Source organism: Eptatretus burgeri, chromosome 16, assembly GCF_056783735.1.
Source record: "Eptatretus burgeri isolate ZD-2024b chromosome 16, Ebu_testis_v1, whole genome shotgun sequence".
Taxonomy (NCBI): domain Eukaryota; kingdom Metazoa; phylum Chordata; class Myxini; order Myxiniformes; family Myxinidae; genus Eptatretus; species Eptatretus burgeri.
Window position 1 is genome coordinate 7,876,529 of NC_140976.1, and position 22,822 is coordinate 7,899,350.

The 22,822-nt window shown below is 42.8% G+C and overlaps 1 protein-coding gene across 1 annotated transcript in view; it reads left to right on the plus strand.

Moving 5' to 3' along the window:
• The window catches only part of LOC147010436 (otoancorin-like), a 76,385-nt gene that overhangs the window by 41,319 nt on the left and 12,244 nt on the right, over positions 1–22,822 (plus strand). Inside the window, exons 15-22 of the mRNA XM_085860362.1 lie at positions 10,923–11,023; positions 12,185–12,320; positions 12,718–12,896; positions 13,675–13,768; positions 14,043–14,202; positions 15,904–16,097; positions 18,260–18,421; positions 18,829–18,971. Coding sequence (XP_085716488.1) covers positions 10,923–11,023; positions 12,185–12,320; positions 12,718–12,896; positions 13,675–13,768; positions 14,043–14,202; positions 15,904–16,097; positions 18,260–18,421; positions 18,829–18,971 — 1,169 coding nt within the window. The remainder of the gene's footprint in view (positions 1–10,922; positions 11,024–12,184; positions 12,321–12,717; positions 12,897–13,674; positions 13,769–14,042; positions 14,203–15,903; positions 16,098–18,259; positions 18,422–18,828; positions 18,972–22,822) is intronic.

The window sequence follows — 22,822 nt, forward strand, 5'->3', positions numbered from 1 at the left end:
ACTTGCTGGTATAGGTAGTTCCTCCTATGAGTTAGAAGTCAACAGGTCATTCAGCAAATCAGCAACCGAGTTTGAGGAGGCCAACATTCAAGCCATATTAAACGTCATAGAGAATAATGAGAATCCCTTCCTCACTCCCCCAAAAGAGAAAATGCTCCACAATATCTAAACCAAAGTAGTCATGTCAGAAGATATCAGGGGACAGCTTCTCAATGAGAGAATCGGCAACGATACCGATGAGAAACTTCGTAAAGAAAGGTACATAAAGAAGACCGTTCAACTGTCATACACGATTCATCGCACCAACCTTAAAACCTTCGCCGCAATCTGCAAGAATTCATTCGCACAGAAAGGAAAAGCAAAACTCAACAAGCGAGAAGATGCTCAGATGAAACGTATATGAGAGATTGCAAAGATACGAGGATGGACTATGGAGGAACTCCTGCAGTACGACGTGTGTACAACGTCTCCTCTCTTTCATGATGAAGGCCGAATGACCAAGCCAATTAAAAGTGAAATTGTCCATGAACTTGAAGCTCATCTCAGCGACCAGGACCCAAGAACACCGAGACCTGGTGACTCAATGGGAACATGCTGTATAGTTGATGTGATGGCAAACATTCGCAAGATTCAAACAAAGAGTTCAAAATTTTTTGGTGATTTCTGTGATGTCTTTCTAGGCTATGTTGCCTCTACAGCAAAGGGTGCATCGAGAATTGATTTTGTGTTTGATTGCTACATGGGAACGTCTTTGAAGGATTCTGAGCGGCAAAGGCGAGAGAAGAAGTCACCCAGAGAACTGCATGATGTGTCCAGGGAAACCCCTCTCCCTCGAGAAATGGACAGGTTTTGGCCATCCAGTGTCAACATAGCAAATTTTAAATCCCTCATTCATGCAGAGGCGCTGGTACGGAATTGGAGTGCTCCGCCGTTGGAGATTATAGTCAGTCATTTCTGTGGACCAGACAGCATCGTCGTTTCGTGTTGGTCCATGACATTGAGACCTGTAGAGGTTCCACAACTCAAGTGTAATGTAGAAGAGGCTGACATGAGGATTACACCACATGCAATGCATGCTGTTAAACAAGGTAAAAATCGTATCATAGTCCTATCGTCAGACACGGATGTGTTCATTTTGCTGATGTTCTACTGGAGCGAGCTGAATGCGAATGGCCTCAAAAGAACTCTGGGTGAAGGCTTGGGTTGGTGACTCGACAAGATACATTCCGATACATATCCTTTCAAAGAGGATCGGACGAAGTTTGTGTCAGGTTTTGCCCGCTGTCCACACACTAACTGGGTGTGACTACACAAGTAAAGTTGGAACCAAGCATGCTGCTCTAATAGCCAATCCAGAGATGTACTTAAAGGACTTTGTGGTGGTGACAGGTAACCTGGATACAGTAATTGATAAAGTGGAAGCCTATCTGACACAGGTCCTCAAGAAAGGAACAACGATGAAAACTATGAACCAGCTCCGAAGCCACAGGTATCATCATGCCAAGCGGTCATGTTTGGATGACCTGCCACCCACAAGTCATGCCATTCGGTTGCACATTTTGAGAGCCTACTTTGCTACAAAAGAGATGGTGTCCCTCCTCTCATCATGCGAACCCTCTGACCCAAGACAATTTGGTTTCAAATTTATCGATGATCTTCTGGTCCCAAGCAGGGGGAACAATCCAATTGCTGAAGACATTGCAATCCACTGCACATGTCAAAAGTGTGGAACTCGGAGATGTCCTTGCCGTGGTTCTAACAATCCCTGTTGTACATTTTGCACTTGTCAAAGTGACTCGGAAAAGTCAGGATGTCAAAATGTATTTGGTGTCGTCAGAAAGTGAGTGACTGACTCATAAGTTTATACGCATTTCCAAACCAGAATCACATTCCACCAGTTGGTATGTGTTTACTTACTATGTTGGAGTGGCAGTTTTCATTTACTGTTTAGGCCCTATGGTGGTCATTAAGTACATTCCATTCATATATGTGCATTCATGTCTGTATATTTTGTTTCCAAAAATTTGACCCCAATAGAGGACAAAAATATGGATCTGGCATGTGCTGTTGGGAATTTTCCACAGAAATTTTCACTTGGCCCCAATTTCTGTGACCTTTTGACCTCTAATGACCTAATTATTGACCCAATCTCCATAAAGGTAATATATGGAAGGGTATTCTAAGGCAAACCATTTTAAGGGTTAATTTGTCTATCTGGGGTGAACGGTGGTGACATAAAAACCATTTAAGTTTCCCAACAGAAAATCGTTTAAGCGGTGGCCAAAAAGTGATCGGATTGAAAGTTGACCTCTTTCCATTCCGTGCTGTTTTCATTTTATTGCAACAAATTCCACTTTATTCATTTGATTGTGTTCCTTGGCACCTATGGTGATGGGATAGACCCTCAGAGAGGGTAAAATATGGATGTGGCATGTTCTGTGGGGCATGTTTCAGAGATAGGTCAGATTTTCACTTGACCCAAATTTTCGTGACCTTTTTAACCTCTAGTGACCTGATTCTTGAACCAATGAACCAAATTTGCAAATCATCTGAAAGACGGTCTCAAGACCGACATTTTGAGGGGTAGTTTGTGTTTCTTGGGTGTAAGACTGCAAAGTAACAGTCGTTTTCATTTCCACTACCCCTAATAATTGGCCCGACAATTTCCGTCGGAACCCCCAAAAGAGGCACCATTTTCGCACTTATTGCCGGGTTATAGAAATGGTAACCAAGTTTTTCTGTTACAAGAAGTGGTCAACTTCAAAATTCCAGTTGGTAACTTAGGGTACATTTTTTGCACACGAGGATACCCCTAGCTGATGCACTAACAGGGGACTTTTACTCAGAGAATAGTTAATGAATGGAATGGTCTCCTTGGAAAGGTAGTGGCAGCAGAAACAGTAGATACGTTTAAATTAGAATTAGATAGGTACCTGGAAGTTATGGAGATAGAGGGGTATGGGGATGTTGATAAGGCTTTGAGGTCGTTTGAGTATTGATGGGTGATTGTGTATGGAGTGCTGTTGGTGGGGGTCTTGTCAAGGGGGGTTGGGTGGTTGATGTGTGTTTTTAACCCTCCAGAGAAATGTTCTGGGTGAACAAAAAAATCGACCCCTGAGGCTCTAGAGGGTTAACCAAGCTCATGCCCCCCTCCCCGAGAGGAAGAAAAGGGGAAAAAATAAAAATAAAAATTACAAAAAAAAGTTTTTTATTTCATTAATTAAAAACTTTTTTTTGCATTTTCTTCCTTGGGTCTTGTGTAGATGGGTTGATGTGGTGTTCTCGCAGGCATGATGGGCTGAATGGCTTCCACCTGTGTTAGATTTCCTTGTTGTATTATGCCTGGTGTTGGCTTCATGGTTCAGGTGGTGGGCTTTGGATCCTTGGGTCCTGAGTTCAAGTCCCGCTCAGCTGTTGAAGTAATACCAGGTGGGGTTAACTTGGTCTGTCATCCTTCCGAGGTCGGCAAAATGAGTGCCAGCATGCTGGTATACTGTGTCGGAGTGGCGACCCGTCCAGGATTGTACCCAATAGCCAAGGAGACTGCTTAAGCAGCACCAATGCTCTGCACAGAGTATGGTCCCAATCTCCTCCTCTCTTTGTTGTATTACAATGTGTCAGGTGTTCATGATGTTTATTAAAGTAGAGGCACAGAAACGTCATCAAAAGTGAGGGTGGGCACCAATTTGTAAAAAAGCTGCTATCACTACTATATGAACTCTCGACATGTCCTGCTAGGGGGCTCTGGGGCAACCCCAGGATTTTTTTAAATTCTCAGCTGCATCTTACACACTCTGGCACATTTAAGGGATTTTGGTGGGAGGGGGTAGAAGCTGGGAGGTAAAACATTTCAGGGTTTCAACTAATTTAAAGAGAGAAAGAATTCCGATCAGGCTGAACGTGATGTTAACTGAACTGCAGTTGTCAATCTTCATTTTTGAAAGCTGTCCATTTCAGTGAAATTCAGAAATTCAAAATTTCATTTTACACATTTTACCTATTTTCTGAGTTTGGCTTCAGGCAAATTAGCCAAAATACTTCATCCTTGAATCATTTGCTTCGTAAAAGTTATTCGCTAATGCCAATGTGTCGATCTTGTCTGTGTGATCTTTCATGGTAATGGAAGATCAGTGTTGTCCAGCCTTTGTTGGCCCACGGTTGACCTCAGATAGTTTTCACTTTTCTCAGGACTGAATTTTGTGGACTTCTGTGAAAGAGCTTCTTATTGACTGGGATCCGTAGACATGTCCTGGCAAATGGTCTCCATGCTAGTTACACGGATCACGCTGGTGTCCGATCTTACAAGATCGGGTAACATTTGTAGCTGAAGTCTTAGACATTCTCGATTGATGTCATTTTCTGCACTGATCTTCAATGGATTTGGGTATTCTGGAATACTCCCCATTGGCAGCTTCAAGAAGAAATTTTCCAGATTCTGGAGGAGTCGCATGCCTTTTTGCTCAAATCTTCTGTCAAGCTCTTGATCCAGAATGTCAAGGACCATAGACTTCTGTCGGAGGACTTCTAAACGACATGAGCATAGAACTTGTGAAAGATCTCCACATTTCGTTGTTGTTGGTAGAAGGTGCGCAACAAAAGGAGACGGTCTTCATTGCACTCTGGGCGGATGGATCCTTACCTTGTATATTTATTGACAGCTGCTCTGCCCAAGAGAAGAGTTGATATGCCAGCTTCAGGCCAAAGAATGTAATGAACCTCTCCATTAACACGGCTTGGCCACTTGCATGTCGGTCATATTCGTCGTTCAACCTGTCACCGACTTTAGCCAATGTATTCAGCTAGACCTAATAGTTGGACAAAATGTCACTCAAAGACCCTGTTCTTCAAGTCCATCGAGTCACGCAAAGTAGTCTCAGCTGACGGGGGTTCTCTTTGCCAACGCAAATCTGCATTTGTACAAAGACGTTCGATTGCTTTGGGGAAAACTTCATCAGTTTGATTATTTGAAAGACGACATCCAGCACATCTCGAATCGGCATCTTGCTTTTACGGGAAACTTCCTTAAATTGGTACATTGGGCCAAGCAATGAACAGAAACGGCTGAGCTGTTCTCATACTGAATTTGAGGAGCAGCATCACTTATCCATCCCTGCATATTCGATGCCCCATCAAATGCTTGACCTCGACATTGGTAATATCTTTTTTTTGTTTTTTGTATACATTGTCGAGGCTCGTATGAGAGCTAACACACAACTCACAGCAAGGAGGCATGAAACAAGAGGGGTGGGAGTGGAAGGGACAAAACAGTGGGGAACAGACACATTAGGTGAACTGTGGAAGGGAGAGGGATGGGGATGGGACAGGGAACATGGCGAAGAGAAGATAGACATTACAGGGACTTTCAGGAAGGAAAGCAGGGGGATTGAAGGAAGTGGGCTTGGGTGGATTATCGGGGGTAGAAAAGATCGAGGATTTGGATGGGGGAAGATTAAAGAGGTGGTGGTGAACAGCTGTTTTGAAAGCCTGGAGGGAAGAATGGGAAAGAATAGAGTGAGGAGGTTTATTCCAAAGGCGGGAAAAAAGAGGAATGAAAGAGTGAAGATGAGCAGTGATTCGTGATTTTGGTAGTTTTACCAGAAGGGGGATGTTGGCGGACCTTGAGCGCCCTGTGGAAATGTGGTGGGGACAAATCGCAGAGAGAGCAGGGGGGGCACCTCAACAAGTCCCAGTGATTCCTCATATACTTGGTAGCTGTCACCAACCCACCTTCCACAAATATTGAACTGTTCTTTGCAGTAAATATCAGTTGTTTCATCACCAATAATTGAGTACCAGCCTGCTTCTTTCACTTCAGCCAGGACTAAATATAGAACGGTAGGACCCATCTTTGCTGTCATTTTGTTAACATCTCGGGTGACATGTTGTGTTTCTGGCTGATACAGTCGTCCATTTCTGGAATGTCGTTTCCTCTCAGTTTAATTGGCTGGAACAAATTGCTTGCAGCATCATCATGACCTCCAATGGGATGGCCCTGCCTGAGCAAACACTGTATGCATTGAATCTGGCGTCTGAGCCCCCTTTCTCTCTTCGCTCATCTTTCCTCAATACTTGATTAAGCTGCACGTCTATCGCAGTCCTTCCCAAAGCTTTCAGTTTTTCAACTGCTTATGTATGTGCATGACTCTGACTGGGTACCTTCAGTCTGATGCTTGCTTTCTTTCAGTTCTGAAATCCAATTTGTGTGAAGGTCTTTTCTGCATTTTTACTAAAAGAAAGAATTTGATGGTCGACTGCTGTTTTACAAACAAAGCAAAGAAGTTTATTCCTAGTCTCACACAGAGTATGCCTGGTGTTGGCTTCATGGCTTTAGCTCTTACACGAGCCTCGACTTGGTATACAATTTTTTTTTAATGGTTGGGGTGGTGGGCTTGGGATCCTCGCGTCCCAAGTTCAAATCCTTTCCATTGAATTAATACCAGGTGGGGTTGACTCAGCCTGTTATCCTTCCGATGTCGGCAAAACGAGTACCAGCTTGCTGGGATTGAGCCATTTGAGTATCCTGCATCAGACTGACAACCTGTCCAGGATTGTGCTCAATAGTCCAGGAGACTGCTTCGGCAGCACCGACGCTCTGTACAGATTATGGTCCCGATGGATGGATCACACAGTGTCAGCCATGGGTGTTTCTCAAACCACTTGACTCGGACACTTCTGGTCCTATCTCTGTATTGTCTGCCTGTTCTCTCAAGAATCACCTTGTCCTCGAGTTGATGGGGCATGTTGCCTTGACAACATATTGCGCATCTTGTTTGCTCGTCTCCAGTCGAGGCCTATTCATACCCCACAAAAACGCTCCGTCAGTGTGCTGTGTTCCATGTGGAATCTTTGTTAGAACACGTGATTTCTTGTGTTTAACCTGAATCTAACTCCAACTTGGCCAAGCGAACTTATCACAGGTGACCTTGTTTAAAAGAACGAATATACTGTAAATCGCTAATCTCAGCGCAACAATCTGCAAATCTGTGTGGGCATTAAGAGAGGTCAAAACAAATAAGGAGTAAATATACCTTAAATAGTGATCGATCCTCCAGGAATGAAAGAGAACCTGACATATTGGGCCTTACCCTTTGTCGGAACAAAACGAACAAGCCTCAGACTTTCTCTTCTGTCTCTTGTTTTTCTTTCCCTCCATCTTTTGTGTTTTGAAGTATAATATTGAGGGACGTCATTTTCAAGCTTTGCTTTCGACTAACCCCTCCTACATAACGATTGATCGGAATATCAATCCGTATTGTTATGTCTATGTATGAGTATTGGTACCATATCAAATTGTTTATTGTTTGGAAATAAATATCAACCAATCAATCAATCTTTCATTAATGGTGGATCAATAACCATTGAAGGTGTTTTACTTCTTATTCGTTTTGACCTCGTTTAAAACCTCGAAAATTCAATCTACGTTTACGACAATAAATTCGAAAAAAAAATTCAACTCACAGGAAGATGTAAATTGTAAAAACTCCAATCAATGCTGCTTATGGGCTGGCAGGATGGCCGAGAGGTATGCATGCTTGCCTCTAAGCTGTCTCGACTGGGTTTGAATCCTGACCCAGCTATAAACTGTCATCCTGGTGTTTCACAGGCAGGAAGATTCATCAATGTGTGTGCCGTTTCTCTGGTGGACCTTAAACTCGGGGTCCTGTCTGACAGCATTCGTTGGTGGATGTTAAAGACCCCCATGGGTGTCCTTTGTGAAGAGTAGCTGAGCTATCCAGTGCAGTACAAATCCAAAACTCAAGTCACTCTGTAATGGGAACAACAATTTGGGAATGCATCCCCCCTATTATATCAATGGGACAATCACTCCTGATAAACAAACTTTCGATTTGTAAATGTTGCTATGTACATGATACGGGCCTATCTTTAACGTTGAGGGCATGACGATATATGGTGTGGAGCTTGCAGCACAGCTTGGGGATGGATGCAAGCGTGACTCGAAACTAGATCTGCTTGTTGTCGCTGGGCTGAAAGTTTTTCTTTCATTGATGGTTGGTCATGTTTATGCAGTCGCTGTTGTTTTGATGGCTGTTCCATAAAAGAAGACTCAGCAATATGGTTGCCAATTCATGCCGAGTCGTCACGTGTCTAACACAAGGGACAGGGGGCGTGACTGTCTTCTCATTGTGAATGGTTTTCATGATCATCCACTGTACTTTGTTACTATCAATCGGTTATTAATCGTAAATGGTGTATGATAAATTCTTCATTCCTCCACTTTTTCTGAGACTGCATGTTTACATACATGGGTAGTTGAAAAGTGGGGGGCAACATGGTATTTGGCCTCCCCACTTCTGAAAGTGTGGTGGGTGGCTGTGGCGAACCTTGGGTCACACGCTTCTATCTGCACTATAGTTAAGGAGTTGTGAGCTGTGACAAAATGTATAATGTGCTATGAACCAGTGCTGATATGATTCTGTAGCTTGTTTTAAATCCTGTACATCTATATGATAACAAACATGTTGAATAACTATTTTCATTCCTAATTTATCTGAAAGATCGTTCCACAAAGTAATTCAAATAATATGCACAAAACCTCATAATATTCATTACCTTGGAAGTACCGCATAGCTACCTGGAGCTAGTTGCTATCCCTGCATTGTGAGTGTAAGGAAGGAATCAACACTCAATTGTTCTAAATGACAGTTTTGCTTACCACCCTAGTTGATCTAGCTTCATCTTGTACTCCATATAGACTGATCTATGAATGAAGGAAACAAAAATGGGGAAATTAGCCAATTCGACTTGTACTCCACATCGACTTACAGGCCTAAAAATACGGGTAACTTTATGACGCATTAACCCTTTCAACCTGAGCTCCTTGGATTTTCAGCTCCCCCACCCTGGACTCCCTGGAGAAAAATCTGGCCGCTCAGGTATATGGAGGTGAATAGCGGTCAGTAAACCAGTCACAGAATAGCAGCTGGTAAAATTGCCACGAGGGTTCAAAGGGTTAATAATTGTTTAAGTATATTAAAATATTTTATAGACACAAATGCATTCACAATGCTCATTCGAGTATCAACGATCAGCACACACACACACACACACACACACACACACACACACACACACACACACACACACACACACACACACACACACACACACACACACACACACACAGATCTTGTAGGCCTATGTGGTGATAGTGGTATGGAGTGGCCATTTCCACGGACATTTTACATTTAGCAACATAAGTGTACGTGACCGTTCATCAGTAAACTTAGGTATCTATAATACTGGTACTAAAAAAAAATTAGTTCTCCATGCCATCTTACTGACAGGGGAGGAGATTGGAACTAGGAATGAGCGTTTGCCCAAAACTTGCTTCGACTCCACCCTATTTTCTCGAAGAAAGGGGTGGAGCATGCATCAGGCAAGCAAGAAAACAAACTATTGCAATTGGCAAAATTGCAAAACTATTGGCAAAAAAAAACAACCTGGTAATGTGCTTGAAGCAAAAACATACCTACTGCTTATAATTCAAAACACCTCACATTGCATTGGAAAACGTGGGGACAGGAATACTGAACTGTAAATGGTGGAGGCTTGTAATACCAGGGAAAACCTGGAAGTGGCGCTACACGATACACATTTACATCGATAATTTGCGCCCCACCCCACACCCCAAGACCTCCGGAAAAGAAAAAAAACACCCCGATACATTAAATGGGGTCATACTGATCCTATATAGCAAATGTGGATGTAATTGGCCCAGAAATGTAGGAGTAGCAAGACAAACAAACAAACAAACAAACACTGGTCCTTGAATTATAGTAAACACTCGACGACCTGTGAACCCGTTGGGTTCCCGTTGTGACAGCAGTTGATAAAAAAATCACTTCAAAAGAAAAAAGATAGCTCCAGAAAACTATACCGGTGAGGTTCTTTGCATTAATCAAATTCTCCCCAAGAGTACTTGACTGAATGAGGAATTGATTTTTAAATAATTTTTTCGTTGCCCGGTTTTAACGAAACTTGATACTGCACACCGCAGGCGAATGGTGAGTGAGGGGGGCCGAAAATTTTTGTGCTATCGTCTACCGTTTTGGCTGTATTTTGGGAATATACATACATACATACATACATACATATATACAAGATGAGAGTTTTAGTAATATATATATATATATATATATATATATATATATATATATATATATATATATATATATATATATATATATATATATATACACACACTACAGTATAAAGATGCAGGTAACTGTGATCATATGAACTTCCTTTACCAAAGGGAAAAAAATTTGCAACTACAAAGGTCAGGTCAGGCATCAAAGTCAAGGCTCATGGAAGAGCTGGAACACAAAAGGGATCAGGAAGTGCCAGAACAAAAGAAACAGTAGGAAGAGAGGGGGAAATCACCAACAACAGGGTTGAAGGACAAAATAGACGGAGACTTGGACAAATAAGGGATAAATAAGATAAAATAAATAAGGGATGGACAAATAAGGGACATGAATGTTGTGAGACCTCATCTGGAATGTGTGCAGTTTCATCATCATTTCTGATGAATGACATCACTATCATAGAGACGGTTCAGCGTAGATCTATGATACCAGACTGACTCCATGGATAGACAAATTAAGCTTTCAGGAACTGCTGAGAGAGATCAGGCTTTTTATATTGGGAAGGAGGATATCTGATAGAGATCTTTAAGATAATGAAAGTTCAAGATTAAATCGATTCAACCATTTTTTTTCACACGATGCACCGTGATAGGACCAAGGAGCATAGCTTAAGAATGAAAGGGAGGAGAGTGAGGATGGAAGCAAGGTGGGGGGGGGGGAGTTATAATCATAAAGTTAGCCAGAAAATAACGACAAAAAATGCACGTTTTCAAAGCATTGCTTACTGATTAATTCTGAGGTTTCCCTTTCCAGGTGAAATGCCTCGGAACGGCCATTCATGGTACATTGAACTTTGAGAAGATCAAAAAGGAAAAGCTGGAGAGTATCCCCCCATCGGTCCTTGCCATGTTCCCGTAAGAATTTCTCCTCCGTAATTCAGTGTTTTATGTCATCAATGGAACTTTCTCATTTTCTTTGCCCCGATTATTTCAATCTGACAGACATCCTTTTGCAATCCGGCATTACCTGTACCTAAGAAGTGAATTATTTTTGTTTTTTTACAGGTAAATATGTTTTGCAGTTAATAATCCATGCATTTGAAGTTTGAAACATGACTCGATTGCTGAGTAGTTCCGGACGCTTACCTGCACTTCTGTGGATTTGTTGTTCGAATCTTTGTGAGGGCACATTTGTAAATCAGAAGTTGGAAATTATGACTTTGTGATGTGCCCATATAATTAAAATTGTATTTAATTATCAACCAGACTCGGTGGTGCCATGTTATAGCGAGCGTCCGCTCTGAGTCTGGGAGGTCGATGGTTTGAAACCCCGGCCGAGTCAAACCAAAGACTTTAAAAATGTTTTGTGCTGTTGCCTTGCTTGACACTGGGCATTCAAAAAGGAAATAGCAAGGACAACCTCCTGCATTGAAGTTCCTTGTAAGGGAACATATTATTCTTCTTGCTTCGCCTCTCTTTATAGGGGTGTGGTCCATTGGTACCAAGCTTCTGCCCTGCCTCGACTTCAAATACACCTCCACTTCCCCCTGTCCTCAGCCAACTCTCTCCACTCTCCAACCACCACCACCATATTGATATCCCTCATCACACAATCCTCCCATCTCAACCACAGTCTACCTCTTTTCCTCGTACCTTGCTCCCTCAACCTATCAGCTCTCTTTGCCATTCTTTCTTCCCCCATCTGCACCAAGTGTCCAGCCCATCTCATCCAGCATTTCATCAATCTCCCCATCAAGCTCATCTGCACACCAATCTCCTCCCTCAGTTCATCCATCCTCCTTCGATCCACCCTCTTCACTCCTGCATCATCCTGAACCAGTTGTTAACTTAACAATCATCCTGACCCAGTAATTAATATTATTAATCATTAATAATTATAAATACTATTCATTAATTATTATTATTATTATTATTATTATTATTATCATTTCTAGTGCATGTTTTAAGTATTTCATCATTTTCTTTGTCGTGTCCATTTTGGGATGTCTTTAATTGTCACAATTATTCTGATTTCAGGCCCTCACATAATGCAATGAATTTATGTTTTCTTTTCAGGATGACGGATATTAACAAAATCCCAGACACACATTGCTCAAGCCTGGTTCACCTTTTGGGCCAAGTGCGTCTGAATTTGCTACCGAAAATCTCACAGAAACGCACCGACTTTGTGAACCGGGCCTGGAGCTGTGCGGTACGTAGAACAACCTTTTCACCACAAAATAATCGCTCACACGAATAATCCGCTTCGGTTAGCCACCTGCCTCATCGTTTGGAATGAAACTCTATGGGTTGCCATCCACGTGGATTGTGGAGGAGGGAAATCCCTCCTTCATTCTCCAGCTGAGCACGGAGAACAAAGCGACGTCATAAAAGTGGTGTCTCTGGCACCCAGAGTGCCGCGAGAAGTTATGTCACTGAACCCAAACTTAGCAGCTGTTTGTCTGAAGTCAATTCGGGTATTGTCTCATGTGTTTTGTGATGTGTGTTCCAGCTCCTCCACAAACCTTAAACCATGTACAAAATTCCAATAATACACAAACAATTAAAAAGGAAATGTAACATGTTCTTCATTTTGTTTACAATCACAGAAAAGTAATAGCAATTTGGTGAAACAACTTGGCTCCCTGGTCTGTGACCTGACCGCGACGAGGATCGACAGTCTGACCAAAGACCAGTTTTCAGCACTCATCAGCAAATTCAAGTCTTGTGGAACGTTTGATCCTGACAAGAGAGTCGCCGTGGCTGGATTGATTAAAAAGGTTTATGGGTAAGTGTTTATGATGCGAGTTGTATCCAATATCCAAAGGAAAACACGTCTCGTGCCTGAGCTGCTCGATAGGACACTATATTGTGTTGTTGTTTCGTCTTGAGCAGAAAGGGCTTGGCGTTCATGTTTAGCTGATTGGCGTTCATCATGTCTGATGTAGGTTGTTATATATATATATATATATATATATATATATATATATATATATATATATATATATATATATATATATATATATATAATGATTTATCTGGCTCAGGTATAGCTCACAGACCTGGAAAGAACCGAATTTAGAACTGACTAGCTGTTGGCGAATCCACATTGGACCGGGATCCCCGGCCACTGGTTACATCGTTACTGAGGTGGTGGTGTGCCACTGATGCAGTGCCCCTATAGATTAGAGCACAAATTTGGAATTTTTTTTCCAGACTGCTGGTCTACTCTTCCCGACGGACCAACTTATGCCAGCAGAAGGGACACCCAGTTTAAGGTTCATCAGAGGGACAGCTCTCACATTCATGAGCCACCCTACCTGTGAAAAACCAGGGTGATGGTTTATAGCTGAGTTGGGATTAAAAGCCAGACTAAACGGCTTAGAAGCTGATGCAAATACCTCTCTAGGCTATCCTTCCAGCCCAACTACCCAGTCGTGAATTTGACCCCTCATGTCCAAGCAATTTCTCAAGGGAAAATAACAGATTTCTTTTGTATCTGGTTGTTGTTTTCTTTTGTGCCAAATGTTTATTTTTGTTTTTTTGTTTTTTTTTTGGTCACGAAGGCCTACAAGTCAATGGGTGGCAACGACCGTAGAAGGATTAGGACCATTGGTGAGCACCTTGGACCGTGAAGATCTCGATCAACTTCCGATCAGGGTAAGTTGGGAGTTTGGCTTTTGAGAACCACTGTATTGGCCAATCATCTACCTTCCTCTTGTCTGTACATTGTGAATACTCTTAATTAAAAATATATATACACATGCAATGCGTAGCAGGCCTTGTTGATGATCTCCTGCTCCAGACGGTTTTCAGAAGTCCAACTTGATGGCCTGATGATCCCATCAATAACAAACTATCATTATTTTTTCACTATCTTTTTTTTCATTGCATTTCTTGACCTGAACGCGTGTTTCCTTATCTTTTTCACCAGTCTGACATTGCAGATAAGCTTGTGGAGATCATAGACAATGAAGAGATGAATGCAGCTACGGTCAATCCTAACTTCGACTTCTCTTGGAACGTCGAGAATCTGTACGACGTGACCTATTACATGCTAAGAGGGGGTGCACGTCGCTTTCGGCGTGACATCGGTGAGTGCATTTGCACTGCATGCCGTTGCACAAGCTAAACCATTTTATTCAAGTCATTCGGTTACACAAGGAACTTGGATGTATGAGGAGGCCATTTGGTCCCTCAAGCCTGTGCTACATCTACAACACATTTTTTTTTTGTACACATTGTCGAGGCTCGTATGAGAGCTAACACACAACAAGGGGGACAGGAGACAAGAGGGGTGAGAGAAGGAAAGACAAAACAGTGGGGAACAGAGACATTAGGAGATCTGTGGAAGGGAGAAGGATGGAGCAGGGAACACGGGGTATACAAGATGGAAATTCCAGGGACTTTCAGGAAGGAAAGCAGGGAATTTGAAGGAGGTGGGTTTGGGGTGGATTAACGGGGGTAGAAACGATCATGGTTTTGGATGGGGAAAGATAAGAGGTGGTGATGAACAGCTGGAGAGAAGAATGGGATTGAAGAAAGTGTGGGAGTTTGTTCCAAAGGTGGGAAAAAAGAGGAATGAAAGAGTGAAGGTGAGCAGTGATTCGTGAGTTTGGTAGTTTCACCTGAAGGGGGTTGTTGGTGGACCTTGAGCACCCTGCAGAAACATGGTGGGGACATATCGCAGACAGAGCAGGGGGGGGGCAAGACCGGAGAGGAGACGGTAGAAGAGAGAAAGACCACCGACCTGCCTGCGGTGAGACAGTGACCACATCAATGCAATCCAACACTTTATCGACTTCAATTCACTTGTGATGAGGATGTGCGGGTGTAAGAGTGTGTATGAGAACAGTGGGCCAAGCCACTGTATTCTGTACACATATATAATATGACAAAAAGTGTACATTATTTTTCTTTTAAATCATAGGATTTTAAAAATCTTTTAATTTTTGGTTTTATAGGGGTCGGGGGGGGGGGTTAGGGTGAGGAATGAACAAACACAGACAGCACATTCACCTTTTTGACGAGACCCTCTCACAGACATTGCAAGCACGACAGGTATGCAATCACTGATGCATACCCAGCTACCTACCCTTCCTGCCAATAGCCATGCACCCCTCTATCCCCAATGGTTCTCGGTACGTACTTCATTCAAATTTAAGCCTATCTAGCGTTTCTACAATCACTTTTTTTCCCAGGGAGACCATTCCATGCATTGACTCCTCTCTGAGTGATAGACCCCTCATCATCTTCACTCTCAGACTGTTGACCCTGCTCCTTTGTGCCCTCGAAGTACTCTTCTGACCTGTGTCGATAATTTTATCTTGGGATAAAATGGTCCCCAGAAAAAAAAAATAATGACGTCATGGGTCATGTGATTCGGCAGCCATATTGTTAAAAAAAAACTTGCAAAAATCTTCTTCTCTGAAGTGGCTGAACAGATCGAGCCGAAACTTTACACGTATGACTGCCTGTCCATGAGGAACAAAAGGTTGACACATATGATGTCATCGGTCACATGGTTTGGCAGCCATATTGGATTTACGCTATAACCTATAAAAATACACCACTCAAAAGAAGTCCTGGCGAGCGTTTGCAAGCTCTGATTGCTCTTTTTATTGTTTAATCTCTGTTACAGGATGATGAAACGATCACATATTCACATTCCCAATGATTTATTTTATTTCCTAGGGACACAGGTGTGCAGTGATTCCGCTTCACCTGCGTGTTCATTACTCTCGCTGTGACGTTTGACCGTTGCTGATTTGCATTTCATTCTGCCTTTTTTATAGAAACAAACTGCACGAGTATCAACTTTTCTGTGGATATGATTAAAAAGATGAAGGAACTCAACTTCAAATGGAAGTCTGATGAACTGTCTTCCTGCATGACGAGCACAATCTTCTTGGAGACCTTGGATACCCTGAATGTTGTTACAAAGTTTGACCAAATCCAACACACGATATTGCTAATGAAAGCAAAAAAGGTGAGTGTGATGGATGTTTCCTGCTATAACTAAAAGAGAGGATTTCTGCATAATGTTGACTTTCATTGCTCTCATTTCCCAACACCACCATGATATCTAATCTACAGATCCTGTTGGTGAGAACGTTTGCTGATGCCATGCAAAGAATGTTTTCGGAAATAGGTTTTTGAAATTCCGGCTGATTGAATCACAAGGACGTTTGTAGACGTTGGACAGATCAACATCATACATGGGATTCGAATCTGGGGTCTCGGCATCGTGAGCTATTAGCTGTGGATGGAACCTCTTGCTCCAAGATGTTCCGCACATGGTCTAATGAGAGAAATTGGGATTATAAGTTCATCGTCTAAACGACTTAAACAATTGGTTGCTGAAGAGTTGCAAATAATTCACGTGCTGTTTGTACTTCTACGTAGTCTAATGGGACAATACACGAGAAATCCATCATTTTACGTTAATTCCAACCACACACACGTCAATGTACAATGGAGTCTTGTGAAGAGGAATGGCCTTTGGCATGTATTTCAATAAAATTATCAGGGAATAAAATTTATAAAAGATATAAAAAAAACTCTTGTATCTTCTTAAAATCATGTCACCTTCAAATTGTCTGAACCGTCATTCGTCTTCATGAGACTCAACAATATGTGCAAGGACTTGTGGAAAAATCGATTTTGGCCCCTGAATAAGTCTGAATAAATGGTCATCAATTAATAAATAAGGACGAATCATTAATATTATCGCGGTGGGGGGGGGGGGGTGGGAGCGGCCCAGGTTAATCCCCCCAACCCAATTGGTGGTGATGGGTGGTTAACAATGCCAGACCCTGGACGGCCGAGCGGTTCCTTATTAATAGGAGGTGGACACATCGATCCTCGGAGATTAATTATCACTTTCACACGTGCAAGAGGGGCAGGGCGCAATGGTGGAGTGGCGGAGGAGCACAGCACAGTAATGGATGCACGATGGGGGGGGGGGGAGTTATAGTCAAACCCCACTACAAATACACAGATACAGTTTATTAAAATGAGCATATTTAATGAAAATAAATAAATATTTACAAAGGACAATAATTCAAAAGATAATGATAAAAACGTGAAGTAAATATATCCGAAAGTCGAGGTGCCTCTTCACACAGACTCAAATACAGACAAAGGGAAAACAAAATAAATAGAAAACCCTTCCTTTCGTGTATTCTTGTACTTAACTTGGCCCAGAGCTGGTCGTTGTGGAATTTGGAATTGAGGCGTTTCCACCAGCATGTGCAGACGCACACAAAATGGCACCTCGCTTCTCTCGTATCAGGACAAACGTAAGCCAGGCACTCACTGATGGGCACTCACCACCAAGGCTCAGAGCCCTAGTGCAGCCACGTCGTGCATCAATCGTTCTCACCAACCCGCTATGACATACATGAGGCTTGGGGTCCGTTTCTCACGACTCAACTAAGAGCCAAAGGCCAGCTTCTTGGCTCGTGCATGCGCTCACCCTGAACACTCTCTCTCTCTCTCTCTCTCTCTCTCTCTCTCTCTCTCTCTCTCTCTCTCTCTCTCTCTCTCTCTCTCTCTCTCTCTCTCTCTCTCTCTCTCTCTCTCTCTCTCTCTCTCTCTCTCTCTCTCTCTCTCTCTCTCTCTCCAAATGCGCAACCAACCCTTCCTCGACAACATCACGCCTAACAATCCTCTACCTCCAGGGCGTGACCTGCTCACACGAAAACCCAGAAAGGCAGGGATTCTGCCTGCTCGGCTAGCTTCTGACATCATGCCCATCAATCATCAGTCTCGGGGGCGTGACTTTCCCTGCCGTCACCCTTATAAAAACAAGTCAAGGGAAAAACCACAGAGGGGCAATTACACACTGGGAAAGCTTATTCTTCAACTATAGCTAATTAACACAACACCCCCCCCCCCACCCCCATGTGGTGACATGTAACACTTAAGCTCACAGTTTCCCTACTCAATTACATTAAGATGCCTCCTACATGTTCGCGGACCAAACTACTCTATTCAATGCTAAATTTCCAATTCAACTCATCCATCTACGCCCACAACCATAACAATATAATAAAAACACTTTGTTTCCTGACAATGCCTCTTTAATAAAAACTTTGTTCCCCAATGAGACTCGAGCTGTTCCTCATAGCAATGTCCTATGCCATGCAGGCCTTCAAGTTGAAAACGGTGGAAGATTTCACTGCATGGAAATTCAAAGCCTTGGGATTGATCAAAAAAGGATTCTCAGTCCAGGAACTCAAAAGACTCAGACTGAATACGGACACCATTCTCCTGAACTTTGGGAAAGTAAAGAATTGGGAGAATTCCCAGGTGAGGACTTTCATGAGTGCATGAGTGACGTGTGCTGGTTTGCTTTGTACTCTGTAGATAGGGATTCTTTAACAGGTGTACAGTGTTTGAAAGCACTTAATTCACCTGGGGGTGTTAAAAGTGCGTGACAATCGGAAAAGAATGTTGTTTTTCAAGATCACCGGGCAGGGACCCTTCCATAATTGTTTAGCAGAATTAAGGACCAACTCATGATGCATCTTGGAACTTTTATTAGGCTGTTGCGTGCCGGTACCCTGACCACATTATGAATGCCCTATTCTTCAATGAGCACTGAAGAATAAGGCAGTCAGGTGTTGCCTTTGCAAGAGGAAGAAGCGTCTTTCTTTATCACTGCATTATTTCAAGCCACGCCCCCCCCCTTTTCGCCCACATGTTCTCCTTTACAGGGCAGGACCATTGTGCAGCAGTTCAGGAATGGACTGTGTTTGCTACCAAACAAAATAAATGGCAAGCAACTCTTCGCCTTCAACAACTTGTTGTGCTTTTTGAACCCTGTGCAGGTCGCCCAGGTGAACAAGGCTGCCTTTAGGTAAGGAAGGACCCACCTCAACACAGACATGGCTCTTAGCAAGGCAATGAATCGTTCAATGTAACCGACAATATGTTTTCCTTTACTCTGAGCTGGAATTGATTGAGTACTTTAGAGTCAAGTTTGAACTCTCAGAGAATGAGTCGTCTTGAGTGTAATGGATTGACTCTCAAGATACACATGATGCCATGCAGGAATGAAGGTGTTTAGGACTTCTTTTTATTTATTTACATGAACTAAAGTTCAGAGTGGAGCTGCCACACACACTTGGACATACAGAAAAATACACGAAGCACAGCACAGGACTGTTAAACAAGACAAACATGACCACTGAGCTTGGGGGAAGTGCTGTCACTTCCCAGGGCACTCTGGGTACCAGCGACATCACAACAATGGCACCAACTTTGTCACTGCACTCAGCAAGGCATTTGCTAAGGGGGAAGTTCCTCCTCCCCATGGATGCCAATCTCTGGGGATTGTCCACACTCTTATCATTTAAATGCTGAACATTCAGCAAGGAAGCAGCACATGCCATTTTTTAAAGTATTTGATATGACTCGGCCGAGGTTTGAACAGCCGACCTCCGAGACTCGGAGCAGATGCTCTAACCATTACACCTCCATGTCGGGTTCAAACACATTTTGTGATTTGGTCAAATTTAGTCGAAAAATCCATTTCGCGAGTACATTGCGAACAGTTCTCGTCGTCCAGTGAGATTTCCACAGAGGACACTCTCATCGGTTTTAAAAGTTAATTTCATGCAAATCGAGAACAAGTGCAAGAAATGATAAAAGTATGTAAATCGCCACCAAAAAACGACATGAAACTTGTGTTTAATCCTATTGTCTGCCGTGCTCAAGCTTCATCCAACATGCCCTTTAAAAGTATCGTCACATTCGCAATGAGAACAATGGTCTTTACCAATTCGATTATAAACTGAACATATTGTACGAAGCACTTCTCTTGGTGTCATGTGCAATGTTCATTGCTCACAAGAGAGCTTGTCTATACATTGAAGAACCTTGATAAACCTCTCTGCAACCTGAACGCTCATGCAGGACATCCACCCCAAGCACCTTGACCCAGTGGCCAATTGACCATATTTTATTTTCCTCCCTGAAGCAACATTTGATTGGTTGAGACATTGTGGGGTGGCGTACATCCGTCATCTCTGTCCCGCATATTTCATAAACTCGGACGGGGTACACGCGCATTTCATTGTCTCCTCCACTACCATTAACCTCTTGTTCTTGAGATTCCCATTAACTCGAACTTTCAGGTGTTTACAAAGATAATAAAGTCACTTTGTCAATGGTCTGCCTGGTGTTGGCTTAATGGTTAGGGTGGTGGGCTTTGGCTCCTAGCGTCCCGAGTTCAAATCCCGCTCAGCTGTTGAATTAATACCAGGTGGGGTTAACTCTCCCTGTCATCCTTCCGAGGTCGGTAAAATGAGTGCCAGCTTGCTGGTATACTGTGTCGGAGTGGCGACCCGTCCAGAATTGTGCCCAATAGCGAAGGAGACTGCTTAAGCAGCACCAACGCTCTGCACATAATATGATCCCAGTCTTCTCTTCCTCAATGGTGTCATTAAGCTTGATGAACACCCTTGGAAACCCCCAGTCTTTCCCTGATGTTTGGCACGAGATGGTATAAAACTTTTATTTTTTAGAGATCCGAGGAGAATAACATCGAAGGTATGGAAGTCTGCACAAGTCATCTTTTCTACCGACGATGTTAATTACAGAAGTTTGATTAATCAGGAAGGATAACAGGGTGAACACCTGAGGAGTTTTCAAACAACATAAAGGACAATAACCCCATCCTCATGAATCAACGATGTGAGGTTTTTGTCACAACAAATAAGTTTATACCTCTCTGCAGGTTCTCAGTTGACTCGGTCCAACTTCTGGGATGGGGACACCACCATTTGTGTGTGAATCACAAGTTATCTGATCGACTTTATTAGTCTGTCCTCTGCGCAGTGGGAGATGGACTTTTCCGTGTGTGTGTGCGTGTGTGTGTGTGTGTGTGTGTGTGTGTGTGTGTGTGTGTGTGTGTGTGTGTGTGTGTGTGTGTGTGTGTGTGTCCATGGCATAACTTTTTCCCCCCATTTGAGCTTTCGTCATCTGGCCTTCAACTAGAGAGTTCATAGAACACCTAATTGTGAGTGGTTCACACGAACCACGATTTTGTCTGAATCTCGATATTTCCCAACGCTGAGAGTGCGAGCTGTAAATTTGATTGGGCGAGATGAAGTAAAATGATGTAATATTTTGTCCAAGTATTGCTAAACTGTAGGTTTTTGAATGTGCCAATAAGATGATTTGTGTTTATACATTGTTCAAGTACATAATTAAATTTAAATAAAATAAAGGTTTGAAAGGCTGTCGAAAAAAACACTTTCTTCAGAAGTTTCTCGCCATTGATGCACCATCTTTTACACCACCTTATTTAACATATTAGTTATTCGTGCCTGTTGTTTATGTCCTTTATGATGTCCCTAAAAACAGTAAGTTTCCTGTCTGGAATGATTTTCAATTTTGTTTGATTGTCAGACACAGACGGTAAAAAAATTTTTTATCTCACTCCTCTTTGCGCGTGCGCACTCGGAACGAGATTCCATCCATTTTACAGAGCCAACGCACCAAATACAGAGCCAACGCACCAATAAACTGTAGATTTGTGTTCCGATTCTTTGTTTACAGTGTTCCTAATGTATAATGTAAATGTTCAACAAACTTTTATGAAGAGAATATGCAGAACAGTAATTAATACAATTAATTCCTTTTTTTTAGCTGTTTTTTTATCAAGTTTAATCTCAGTACAAAGCAGACGTGGATGGGCTCAAGTTTCGTTTTATAAATCTCAATTTTTGGAAAGTGATTATTTGATTAAATACCACAGAAAGTTACTCTGATGCAAAATAAAACGTTGTGAATCCTTCTTCTTTCGCAAAACAGCGCAAGGCTACATGCTTGGTGTTGGCTTAATGGTTAGGGTGGTGGGCTTGGGGTCCGAGGGTCCTGAGTTCAAATCCTGCTTTTTTCTGTTGAATTAATACCAGGTGGGGTTGACTCAGCCTGTCATCCTTCTGAGGTCGGCAAAATGAGTGCCGGCTTGTTGAGATGATTGAGCTATTCAAGTATCCTGTGTTGGAGTGGCGACCTGTCCAGGATTGTGTCCAATAGCTCAAGAGACTGCTTAGGCACCACTGATGCTCTGTACAGAGTGCGGTCGCGATGGATGGAGTGCAAGATTATGAGAAGCATCATTGGCCAGGGGCATGGCTGTGCTGCAGAGGCAGTGCCCCCTGTAGGGAAGGGAAGGTATTTGTAATTTGTTCAGGGTGCTGGCGATAGCTCGTCGACTGTTCATGAAGGGCACAGTGGGTTCTTTAATGTCCACCAACTAATGTTGGCAGACAGGATGCCCAGCTTAACGTCAATCCGAGGGACGGCACAGACATTGATGAATTACCCTGCCTATGAAACACTGTGATGACATTTTATAGCTGGGTCAGGATTCAAACCCAGGCTGGACAGCTGAGGCGAGTGCGATGCTAAATCCATATAGGTGGGGGAAGAATCTTCATTGTCATTGTGACTAAGGGGGCAAGGGGCTGTCCTGAACTCCCATGACTACAGATTTATTTTAATGCCGAAAACCTTCCTGGGCACACCTCGAGTCGAAGTACAAAATTTCAACTCATTCCATCCAGTAGTTTAGGAATGCATAAAAGCAGCAGCAACTTGCATGCACACACATATACTGTACACACATACAGTACGCGCACATAACGTACAGCATGTATACAGTACACGCATACATGAAGCTGGATACTTCGAGACCTG